We start from the raw sequence: 11,718 nt of genomic DNA, 5'->3' as shown, positions 1-11,718 counted from the left end.
TTTTCCTTTGGTTTTAAATCCTTCAATGACTGTTCTTTCTTTTTGTGCTAACTCTTTTTGGCTTTGTGTTTATTGTTTGTTTTTGTTTTTTTGTTTTGTTTTGTTTTTTTCTTCCTCTTTTGTCGTTGTAACGCTCAACCGAGGATATTACATATTCGGATTAATGATGGTGCCTTGTATGTTATGCTGTTGATTATAAATAAAGTTCTTTAAAAAAAAAAAAACTAGCGTCCTGCCATTAGTTGGACGCTAACCTCGCGAGAATATTCAGAAGTTGATCTATGGACCGTTATCAAACTTTGCTCTCTCGGTTTATACCCGCTAATGTGCCGTTGAGTTTCCCCGTAAAGCACCTGACAGCTCGCCGGGAGCCTTTCGGATTACAGAGTTCAAATGAAAGCCGTGATTCTCGCCGCCGGGTACGGAACCAGGCTCCAGAGAGATGTGTTGGCGGACACCACCGGAAGGTTCGCCCACCTGGCGCACGTAGCCAAGCCGCTGCTGCCCGTCGGTCGGTGCCCTTTGAGCTCACACTGGATCCACGCGCTGACAGTGTCCAGCTCCGTGGACACCATCTATGTCGTGGTAAATAACCAGTAACTAGGTCCAATAACTGACTCCATTTCACAGGAATCTGATCCGACTCTGCGTAACTGTTAAAATGATAAACCAGGTTTGAATATGTGTGGACAACAGTGTTGGGGAGTAACGGAATACATGTACCGCCATTACGTATTTAAAATACAAAATATGAGTAGGGATGGGTATTGATAAGATTTTCACCATTTAGATTCCATTTTCGATTCTGTTTAACGATTCGATCCTTTATCGATTCTCTTATCGATTCTTTTTTTTAAAAAAGGAGAACTCTAAGGTCGATTAGCTTAGAACTTTGTTTTATAGCTTCTCTTTGAACAAGATAGAAATTTAGGAGTAACATGGCCTTACAAACCCAACAGTGAGATCTTAAGAGATCCAGCCTATGGCTCTTTAATGGGGTGTCACAGGGTCCCCAGGAAAAAATTTGTAAATGTAAAATAATAAAATAAATATTCTTCTGTAGCAATAACAAAGTATAACATAAATTATTCTGTAGCAATTACACAAGAATATCCAGTAATGTCCCTGCCTACAATTAAACACATTCACTTACCGTAAATCGGGGGCATCTGCTGTGGCAAATGGGTGCAAGCCTTTTACCTCAAACTTAGTCACTGCTCGGTGACATTCGTCTATCCTGGCCTGAAAGGAGACGCTACCGGTAGACTGCAGCGAGAACTGTCAGCATCTGAGCCAGACTCTGTCTGTCTCTCTCATCATGGTCACCTAAATGCACAGTAATGTGCATTTAGGTGGGGCATGTATTCTGTAATCTGTAGTGGAATACATTTTAAAAGTAACCTTCCCAACACTGGTGGACAAACACATCAAAGATAGTTCCCTGATTCACTTTACATGTTAGTTAAATAGATAGAGATAAAGTGTTAGGCACAGCCCAGACAGCAAGGAGACATTGAACTGATGTTGATTTTTCATCTGATCCATCAGAATCGTCAGGATTGAAATGTCAATGAAATATCAATGTTGAAACAACATTAAAATACTGATGAAACCTGACATTGACATTGAAATAACATTGATTCACTGTTGTTCTGTTATTGTTGATTGTTGATCTATTTATAGTTGACTATGTGACAACAATCACTTAGTGAGTACCTTCTCTTCTGATGTAATGATTATGATAATGATCAGTAACGTGCAGGTCTGTGACCCACTCTTATCCTCTGCTGATCTCCACAGACCAACACTCTGTACCTCAGGGCGTTTGAAGAATGGGCAACAAATTTCACAAATGTCCAGATCCTCAGCGACCAGACGACAAGCAATGATGTAATCCTTTACACTCCGCTTCCATACCGTCCTCTGACCTGTAATCTAAAGATTTTTTTACACATGCCCCGCAGCGCTGAGCAGTGTTGGTCAAGTTACTTGAAAAAAGTTATCCTGCTACTTTACTGATTACTTATTTTCAAAAGTAATTAGTTACTTTTTAAAACATGATTTATCCCCTAAATACGTAATAAAGCGATAGATCTTTCAGCCCAATTCTACTTTTTCTGCATAATCCATCATATAAAATGTAATCAAATGGAAAAGTCTCTTTTTAAAACTTGTTTTATTAGTTTTAATCTTTTAACTTTATGCATCAAGCAAGCATTAAATGCTATGCAACATTCTCTGACTGGAAGAAATTTGTTTAACATTTAAACCTATTTTCTGCATATTCCAGCATATAAAATAAAATAGTTTTTTGTTTACACTCACTCTTTCAAATAGATTCAAGTAAAACGCAGCAGAAAATAAATAAAATCAAAGATTCAGCGGTCCTGTTGCTCTATTTTCACCTGTATAGCAGGAGTGGGGCAGGCGGAGGTTTGCCCTGGTGCAGGTGTGCCGCAGCGGTCAGTGGAAGAATTTGGCAGTTTCTCTGTAAATTTCACATTCCAGCGGCAGCGCATTTGGTGCTTGCTCGGACGTTTAGGGCTTTTCTTCCCATGCAGTGAGCAGCGAACGATAATGTTTTTGACACTTTTTACGGAATCAAACTCAAAGTAAGGTCCGTTCTTCCACGCTTTAAACGCTGCACGGTCATACTCTCTCCTGCACACAGCTGTTGCCACGAACTTCGCACTCGCTTACGTCATTGTCATGAGACACTCTCGCAAAAGAAATCACGGTTTTAGTAACGCAGTAATGCAGCGTGCTTACGGGAAAGTAACAGTAATCTAATGAAGGTAAACTTTTGCATAGTTTCATTAAATATGCTGAAGCTCTTGTACATTAAGTAAGCTGTTGATTCCGATGTCAGGCAGGGATTTTCTTCTCAGATCTGGTTGATTACCTGGACTGATTTGTCCTTCACCAGGAACGACTGGGCGCCGTGGCCTGCCTGCAGCTCGCTGTGAAGCACTTTAACATAGAAGATCATGTCATAGTTATCGGAGGGTAAGTTTGTGCTCCTTAGCTCATGGTAAACTGTAGTTTTGAGTGTGTAAACAGCTCTGAGATCTAGCCCATCCTGAACAGTGACACCCTCTTCAAAGAAGATTTCAGCCTCAGGAAAGTTAAAGAGAGGTTCTCTGATGTCCAGTCGAAGTGTGAAGACAGCTGCCTTGTGCTGTCGTACCAGTGCAGAGACGAGGGTGAGGTTAATAAAGCTGTTCACGTGTCCAACATCAGCCGTGGCTTTGCGTCTTCTTCCCAGTTAGTTCTGTATTTTATGTTTGTGTGTTCAGAAACCCAGAAATATGGAATCCTGGAGGCAGACACTGATCTTCGTGTCCTCTGTATGAAGGAGAAGCCTCTTCCCTCAGAGACAAAGTCCAGGAGAGCAGTAAGTTCAACACAAATGGTCAGAATGTGGTAAAATATACACTCAGGGATCTTAGGGTTAAAGACTGTAAATGAAAGATGGAACTTTACTACCCGGACTCAGAACACAGAGCTGACTATTTTTGGTTTTCAGTGCCCTTGTTTCTACGTGTTTTCAAAAAGAAGTCTTCGTCTGTTGGACACTTTCCTTGAGGAAAAGAAGGTAAACGAAATAAGCCGACACTCCACAATTAAGTTATGTTTTTATTATTAACGAGAAGCTTAATATTTCCACAGGATGCTCCAATCACAGAGAAAGACGCTCCCGGAAACTTTGTGTCTTGGCTCATCCCGAGGTAATTTCAGCTGGGAGAAATCTGAGTTTTACTCCAAATAAATAATTTCCGCTTTTTGTGTGTTTCAGAAGGAATCAGGGTTTCATTTTGAATCTGTTCTTGTATTTTTCATATACTTAAATGACACTCAAGCTTAGATGATGGCAGACTGTTGTATTCTTTTTTTTCAGGAAACCTGTTTACATTCAGGAAATTTCTGGGCGTTTTGATGTTGGAAACTTGCCATCATATGTTGAATGTGATCTGTACTTCAAAGAAAAACTTCAGGACGTTGAGTCGTACATGGTGTAAAAGGACGTTTTGTTTTTTTTAACTGATCCAAGAAGAAAATTATCGTGTGTGACTGTAAATACACCTTTAAGTTTATGATGAATCTTTTCTATAAATGTTATTTTATTAATCTAAACAATGTTGAGTCTTGTGCATTTGTCCGAGGCCTTCTCGCGGCTGTTCTCCATCTTTGCGATGCGGGAGCCAAACTGCATGGCTCTCTTGGGCAGGACGGCCGATTGACCGAGGCCCAGTCGCCTTGCCGTCATCCTCAGGAGGAGTTTCTCGCCGACTCCTCGAGGAAGCGACAGATCGGCTTTCTGCCACACGGGAAGCGAATTCAAGTAGCTCACCACGTCTTCGTCCAAGTACGGAAACCTGCAGAGTCCACAGAGGAGAGCGCCTTTAATCTGCGGTGCTCAAAATAAATTCTACACTGAGCTGCAGTTTCAACCAGTCATGATTTCATACGTGACATGAATTTTTTAAGAATAACAAGAGATAAAACACCCACTGTGATTTTTTTAAGCCACCTTACACAGTGCTGTGGAGGCGAGCTGTATTAACTGTTCATGCCTCTCAGTTCAATTATGTGATTAAATGAAAAAATGAATCATAATTTGGCAAAAATGTTTATTTACACTAAAAAATCCAATTTGTTGTGCTCTTTGCACTTATTGACAAATAAAACTTATACCAGCTGATCTGCAAATAAGAGGACATTTATTCCACTTCGGGTATTTAAAGAGCTCAAACTTAGAGGAAAAAAAAGCTGAGACTTTATCATAATAAATCGTTTTTGGGTTTTTTTTAATATAATTTGCGTATCGGCCAGAATTTCAAAACCCATTCCAGTTTACAACCTTATATTAAAGCTATGAAAGTGTGCTATTTAGCTTCATTATCAGTGTACAGACACCTCAGTTTAAAATCTCTGCCTGTAGAAAATTCACAGAAACGGACGGCACATCCTTCAAACAGAAACTGCATGCTGCTTAAATTTTAACCAGACATGAACAAAAATATTATTTCAAGTTGTTTTCATTTCAGTTTTTCCCTGAGTGGTTCCGCTTACTGACAGCAGGTGGCAGTAAAATGTTTTTAAAAACATGATAAAAATTAGTAAAAGCTGTGCTTTTTTTTCTTTTTTTAAACATCAGGAAGGAAAACCACCTATCTGTTAGACATCAAGGATACACATGGGATGTTATAAAGACCCCAGATTCATTAAAATAAACATCTTACCCACCACACAGACAAAACAAGCTTCACTTGCAGACCTACCGAGCTTCCTTTCCATGGTCCCCGATCACTCTGTCGTCTCTGCCCAAATTTCTGGAGGAGATCCGGCCCAGCTCCATGGCCAGCTCCTGGATCAAGCCTTCGTGTCCAGAGGTCTTAAACCGGACTCGGTGCCTGGAGTAACCAGCCAGCTGCTCATCTGCTCCGATTCCGGTCAAAATGACCTGCACAAATCAGAAACGTCTCTGATAACAAGTTTTTAAAGTTAAATGTGGAATAATTCTGCTTTCCACCAGCTCTGTATTTTTCTAGCTCACAATAATCCTAATCTATCTTAAACTGGCCTTTAACACCATTTATGACCCAAACTCTTTTATTCCTGAGAATCCTCCTCAAACAACAGTTTCATCAAATTTAAAAAAAGTTATATTGAGCTCTCACACCCTCCTTCCTACAAAAGAAACTCCGCTCTTTGTCACCTTTGCCGACGACGTGAATGGCCTCTGGTGGTTTCCCTCCGCGATGAATCCCACTCCTCTTGCAGCGAACCAAACAGCACAGCCGATGCTGTCGTCCAGCACCGTGTCCAGCGGATGCACCAGGTGACAGACGCGCTCCAGGCGCTTTTCCTGCAGCTCCTCCTGCGTTACGTTAATCTCCACAAAGTTCCACTTCCTCTCAGGGTTCAGTTCTTGTAGTTCCCTGAGCCCAGCTCTTCCAGTGATTCTGTCAGGAACGTCAAAGGGGCTCAACACTTGGGAATTTCCCCGATCAGCTTTTAAATCTATGGGCTTATTTTTGGGCTTTCTCGAGGACTCGTTCTTCTTTTTGGGCTCCTGTAGTTTAAAGGCCACATTCAACAGGTCTACAGGCTCGTGTGCAGGTACGTGACGGTCAGCTAAAGCAGCCAGGATCATTGAATCAATGCCTCCTGAGAAAAGTATGGCAACACGAGCACAGTCAATAGCAGGAGGAGAGAGGTTTAGAGCCCTGAAAGGTAGAGACTGAACGCGTCTCCTCACTGCCTCGCTGAGAACGTCGATGAGATGATTCACCTCATCAGTTTTCTCCTCACTGCGCAGCAGCTTCTCCAGATCCTCCACAGACAGACATGAGTTTGAGTGAATTTCTGTATCATTTAATGTTTCTGGAAGAGACACATTCATAGGTGGAACAGGTGAAGAGAGTTCAAGACCCGACTGGTTCATCACAGCACTGCAACCTCTCGGGATGGACTCCAACACCTGAGGTATGGTGTCATTACTGACATCACTTTCTGCATGAGCCCAAGGATAAACCTCAAATGCCACACAGCCAGCTTCTGCTGCCGCCTTGAGGTTAACCCTGAACACACCAGCTGCCGGGACTTCCTGCCACACGCACTGTTTGGGACCAGAAGTGTGAGCAGCCACAGAAGTTAGAGTCAGTTCGCCGGCCTCTGCGTCAAATGTCCATAATAAGCTCCGCCTACCAAAGAAATCTCGGCCAAACCACAGGTAGTCTCCTGCCTTCTGGTAGTAAACAAACCCCCATGGTCCACGAATAGCAGACAGGACAGTGAGAATCTCTGAAGGGGCATTGCAGGATGATAGCCGCTGAGCTAAAACCGTGGTGTCATTCTCCTCTGGCGTCACCGGCAGGCCACTGAAAATCTCTCCATTCCACAGCAGGATGTTTCCGGCGGCGTCTTGAAGCGGCTGAGCAGTGAGGAGACCTCTCATGTGAAGAACGTGAGCAGAGAATAAACAGCAATAGCTGAGATCTGAGCCTGTGATGGCGAGGTCCTGGCTCAAATTGGGCCCTCTCCTTTTTAAATGTTCATAAACTCTTTGATTCCACTGAGAGTGAGCGGACGCCAGACTCAGCGCACAGAAGATCCCACACATCGCGGCGTTGCTGTGGCCTCAGATATCCTGAAGTTCCTTTTTCATATAATCAAGCTCCTCTGGAAACAGAACAATGCACTAGTTACATGATGCCATAACATTGTGCCTTCACTGTAGGCCTATTATGGCATAAAACACGCTGCTGACTGTTTAATTATTTAACAAAACAAAACAAAAAAAAGGGGGGGACCCTGTTCCCAACTTTACTGGCATCAAATTCAAAATGAGCAAATACAGGAAAAGCCAGCAAAGACAGAACACACAAAAACAGCCAAGCACTGACACAACCAAGAATAACAAGACTTTCCAACATTTCCAGTGTTTGTTTTTACCTCACTGCAAATATTTCTCAAACCTACGTCTGAAAAAAAGTCCTTTATTGAGCAGTTTCTCATGCATAAACTTAAAATAAACAATGCAGCTCAGAAACAATCCCACAGTGATGCCGGTGACTTTTCAATCTTTAGCTTGTCTTGATAACGACGCCTGAAGTTTGATCGACATATTCTTGAAAATCTAATGGAGTTTTGTACAGAAGAACTCTGGACTGGACGAGATGTTCTGGGCATGTACTAAAAGAGGAGGCCCTGGGATAGATACAGGACAGACTGGAGATATCGCATCTCTCAGCTGGCCTGGAAACACCTTGGTCTTCCTCCAAATTAGCAGGTGGAGGTGTTTAGGGAAGGGAGGTCTGGCCTTCTCTGCTTAGATTACTGCCCCCAGTCTCCCACTATCCTGGATAGCAGCAGAAAACGATTGGATGGATGGATGTTAAAAAATAAACAAAGCAGGATAAATCTGTTTTTTGCTTCTACCCTGTTTGACATATAATGTATCACATTTTTCAAAAATAATAAACTCTCAGTCAATTTTTTTTTTTTTTTAGAATTTTTGTTCATCTTTACTTCCAAGTTTTCACCTCTCAACCAGAGACATTTCCATCATCTTACTTTTGCACGAAGTGAGTGTCTGACTTCTCTCTCCCACAAAGAAGATGTTACTGTTCCTCTGCTGGATGTAGACTTTCTGCGGGGGAAACAATCTGCATTAATCCACATTTATACTTTCAAAACACATGACTGCACCAGCCTAACAACATAGTAACCCATGTGATTTGCGTGTTTCCCATCATAACTGCACAGATAATGATGTGATCTAATAAATTTTGAGACTTTCCACTTCCTCCACTTACCCTGTTTTTCTTCAGATTGCAGAGCTCGTCCACAAGAACTTTCTGCTCTTTAATCTGTAACACGGAAAGTTTCACCGATAAAAACTACACTATCTGAATCTGTTAAGACACATAAAGCTAACAGAAGCGGCAGAATAATTATATATAACGAAAATAACCAAAAGCCTATGTATTTGGGAGACATCCGGTGGTCTGTAACAGCCACATTAGCCGTATTAGCATGTTTGGGCTAACGCTACCTTCTTGTTCAGTTCTTCTTTTACTGCGGCCTGTCCTTCAAACTGCTCGTCACTGCTGCAGCTTTTTGAAGACATGATGGTGCGAAGAAACGTAGAAAAAACTGTCCAGAGTTTTTATTAATAAAACCAAACCCGGTTCATACAGAGTAAGCTCATGCGTCTAACCAGAATGAAGCTTTTCCGGGTGCTGAATGTTCACACAGTTTGAACTCTACTGCCTCCTGCTGGTGGGCGGTGATATAGCCATTCAACTGAATCATTCATCTGTATCAAAAAATACAGATATTTGTGCATGGTCTAATTTTTTTTTTTTACTCCTTTCTTTTTGTTTTCTTTTTTTTTTACAAGAGCAAACCACTTAAGTTTAAGACTTTCTTCAACCTCCAAAGGTAGCCAGCCTGAAACCCCTGCCATTTGTTTTGGCACTTACCTTGAAGCATTATCTAATTAACATTATTTTAATGTGCACCAAAACCAGTCAGTTTCAAAATAAGCCAAAGTCCATTCACTTAAACATGGCTTTCTATCTATGTTCATCTCATTAGGCTTTTATCAAAGTCAGCCTTGTTTGGAACCCACTGAGGTGGTTCAGGTGATGTATGTCCAGGATGCCTCCTGGATTCCTCCTAGGTGAGATGTTTTGGGCATTTTTTTTTTTTACTGGTAGGAGACCCTTCAATAGACCCGGGTCATGAAGGAGCGTTTATGTCTCTCAGCAGGCTTGGACCGTCCTAAAAGAGCTGGAGAATGTGCCCGGGGAAAGTGAGGTCTAGGTATGACTGTCACTTTTCTCTCAATTAGAACCACAGATGTCAACCTGCCCCACACAGCAGACACACTTGGGTCTAATCTGGACGTCTTCAGTTAGCAAATATGCAGATCACACATCACAAGCTCTGGGTTACTGCAGATGTCGGGTGGGCTAGATGCCACAGCACACCTGACATTCGGTCTATAAAGGTGAATTTGTGGCTCTGCTGAGCTAGCTAGACTCATCCTAATGACATTTAGGCCATTTAGGCCAAATCCGGCTGCTGGATTTTTGCTCCAGCAGCCGGTCAAGCACCCTTTAAACTTGACAAACACACCTGCCTGAAGCCTCACGTTGCTTCACTGTCCACTCAGCTGCAATGCCTTATTGATCGGAAACAGCTGTCAGATGTTTGCAGTCTCATTCCCTGAAAGCGAGGGCTGTCATTTCAGGAACAGCGGCCACAGGTTGCCACAGCCGGCCAGACTGTGACCCTTGATGTTTATTTTTCTGTGGTGGAGTTGTCAGGCACATATAAAACTCTTTGGCCTTATATCCACAAAAACTAAACCGACCGCAGCCTTGTTGTGCTCCCAAAACGGTGATTACGACCATTGTTTCTTTGGTCACTCAGATGGTTGGTCATCTTTCTGTATCAGGTGTTGTGACCTTGAGACCTCAAGAGCCATGCCTCGGGTATTTGGATTTTATCAGATTTTATTGAAATACGGCTGAGCTGTTCTTTAACACCTTCATTGCAACAGAGCACAAAAAAGAGGAGAAGCATAAAGAATAGATGAATAAGAGATTTCCCATCTTGCACCTGGATCCCTTCTTTAGCTGCGGCTGGTAAATGTGAGACAACTTTGGGCCACAAGAGGCAGGTCATCCAAATATTTTTATCCATGAGTACAAATTTAGCTGATGTAAACACAGCTTGTTGTTGCACATCCCGGGATCCCTTCAGGAACAGACGTACCTGCAGGTCACATGACCACAAAATGACAGAGCAGCCGCCTGACCGCTGATGACAGCTACCTGACACAGCGGCCCACTAATAGTGGAGCTGGTAATCTGTTTGTAGCGGCTCAGTGTGTGCAGGCTTTGAGACGGTTGGGCGCTCTGTAAAAGATCACAAAGGAACTGAAGCTCCTATTGTCATCACCCGGCTCAAAATACGTGCTTATGTTACCTGTCGCTGTCAGTTTTGCTCCCTCATGCAATGAGACAGCACAGTATGCATATGCACTGCATTTGTTTTCATGTGCATTCACAGAGCTTCGTCCTAAAATAACTCAACCTCCAACCTGCTTGGATCACACATTAAGAGTTAAATTTAGGGCTGGATTAATCCACTGGAAGGAACCTGGGCTAAAAGAAGCTGCACTGATTCTCTTTGTGTCTGTAAATTAGTGGATTTGTTAGTAATTACCAGTTATCATGGTAAAACTCAACATCAAAACCACCAAGTATTCTTAAACACAGGACCTCCCGGGGGGTGGCATCTTCAGGGGGATCCCCTTTGGGTCTTCTGGAATGCAGGGTGGTGCTCTAGGGCCAACAACTGTAGTTCCTTTAGTGGCCACTTGAGACTTCCTCCATAAATTAGTCAAGTCCCATAGACTCCCAACTCTACAGCAGAAATAAACAAGTTTACAACCTGCTACAAAAAACAGTTTTGGTCTATCTGATTAGTTTCACCCTCCATAATAAGCTTTTAGTAGGTTAATATTTTTCAAAGTCATCCAGCTAGATTTCGATAAGGCTCAAAGTTAGAGCTGTGTCCAGTTTGATTGAGGAATGTGCTGAGACAAGGAGCCGTAGCCAACTGCTTTATCTTCTCTGAGTTACTGAAATATACCTCTCTATCATGGCCTGTTTGCAGTTTATTCATTGCATCAATATCAAAGCCCTCTCACTCTTTGACTTGTCTTTGCAAGGGTTCGTTTCACCCCCTTGTCTATATTCAGTCTTTATTTTTATACAATTAAAGTTCATTGAGCTGCAGCAGCTTTGTGCAATACTGTACTAGTGTTATCTGATACCTTAGGTCTCCATAGACTTCCAACTCAAGAAAACAAACATGGAGAAGGAAAAAATGCAAACATGAATGCTGAGTCCAAAACTAAAGTGTGGCGTCAGAGTGGCTGCTGGTGACACTGGTGGTAGGTACGACGTTTTTGTTATGTTCCTCGAGCTGTTTTAAGGTGCAGGCGGACACATTGTCCTGTGGGAGGAGACCACAGACATGCAGCGGTGCTATTTCCATACAAGTGCAGAGTTAGTCTGAAACAAATTTTAGGTGGACAGTGCTTGTCTAAGTAATATCCAAATGAAAGTCAGGTGTCTTGTCAGGATCATGACAAGAAGATCAATGTCAATGGTTTTAATGAAGCATACAAAAAAT

At 42.3% G+C, this 11,718-nt stretch overlaps 2 protein-coding genes across 2 annotated transcripts; one reads left to right on the top strand and one right to left on the bottom strand.

Annotated features, from left to right (window-relative positions):
• The first annotated feature begins 248 nt into the window (after positions 1–248).
• On the top strand, positions 249–4,134 carry LOC102199670 (uncharacterized). The gene is made up of 8 exons (XM_005736824.1): positions 249–585; positions 1,801–1,890; positions 2,927–3,006; positions 3,088–3,203; positions 3,297–3,394; positions 3,527–3,595; positions 3,670–3,728; positions 3,899–4,134. Exons 1-8 carry the CDS (start codon positions 394–396, stop codon positions 4,017–4,019), a joined length of 825 nt encoding a protein of 274 aa, XP_005736881.1. The 5' UTR covers positions 249–393; the 3' UTR covers positions 4,020–4,134.
• Positions 4,025–8,754, bottom strand: asnsd1 (asparagine synthetase domain containing 1). Its single transcript, XM_013911790.1, has 6 exons — positions 8,561–8,754; positions 8,322–8,375; positions 8,080–8,155; positions 5,720–7,185; positions 5,283–5,464; positions 4,025–4,376 (listed from the first exon to the last, which is right to left on the bottom strand). The coding sequence occupies exons 4-6, from the start codon at positions 7,124–7,126 to the stop codon at positions 4,130–4,132; spliced, it is 1,836 nt and encodes a 611-aa protein (XP_013767244.1). The 5' UTR covers positions 7,127–7,185; positions 8,080–8,155; positions 8,322–8,375; positions 8,561–8,754; the 3' UTR covers positions 4,025–4,129.
• Between the last annotated feature and the right edge of the window lie 2,964 nt (positions 8,755–11,718).

This window comes from Pundamilia nyererei, unplaced genomic scaffold (assembly GCF_000239375.1).
Source record: "Pundamilia nyererei isolate P.nyererei 1_Seehausen unplaced genomic scaffold, PunNye1.0 scaffold00071, whole genome shotgun sequence".
NCBI classification, from domain to species: Eukaryota; Metazoa; Chordata; class Actinopteri; order Cichliformes; family Cichlidae; genus Pundamilia; species Pundamilia nyererei.
This window is presented reverse-complemented; position numbering and strand designations above follow the sequence as displayed.

Excerpts from the sequence above, each read along its gene's own strand:
- asnsd1 (XM_013911790.1), bottom strand. The coding sequence starts at position 7,126 with ATGTGTGGGATCTTCTGTGCGCTGAGTCTGGCGTCCGCTCACTCTCAG. Across the intron at positions 5,465-5,719 it reads CATTCACGTCGTCGGCAAAG|GTCATTTTGACCGGAATCGG; the intron begins GTGACAAAGAGC and ends TGATTTGTGCAG. Across the intron at positions 4,377-5,282 it reads GACCATGGAAAGGAAGCTCG|GTTTCCGTACTTGGACGAAG; the intron begins GTAGGTCTGCAA and ends TGGACTCTGCAG.
- LOC102199670 (XM_005736824.1), top strand. The coding sequence starts at position 394 with ATGAAAGCCGTGATTCTCGCCGCCGGGTACGGAACCAGGCTCCAGAGA. Across the intron at positions 3,204-3,296 it reads GTACCAGTGCAGAGACGAGG|AAACCCAGAAATATGGAATC; the intron begins GTGAGGTTAATA and ends TTGTGTGTTCAG. Across the intron at positions 3,395-3,526 it reads AGACAAAGTCCAGGAGAGCA|TGCCCTTGTTTCTACGTGTT; the intron begins GTAAGTTCAACA and ends TTTGGTTTTCAG.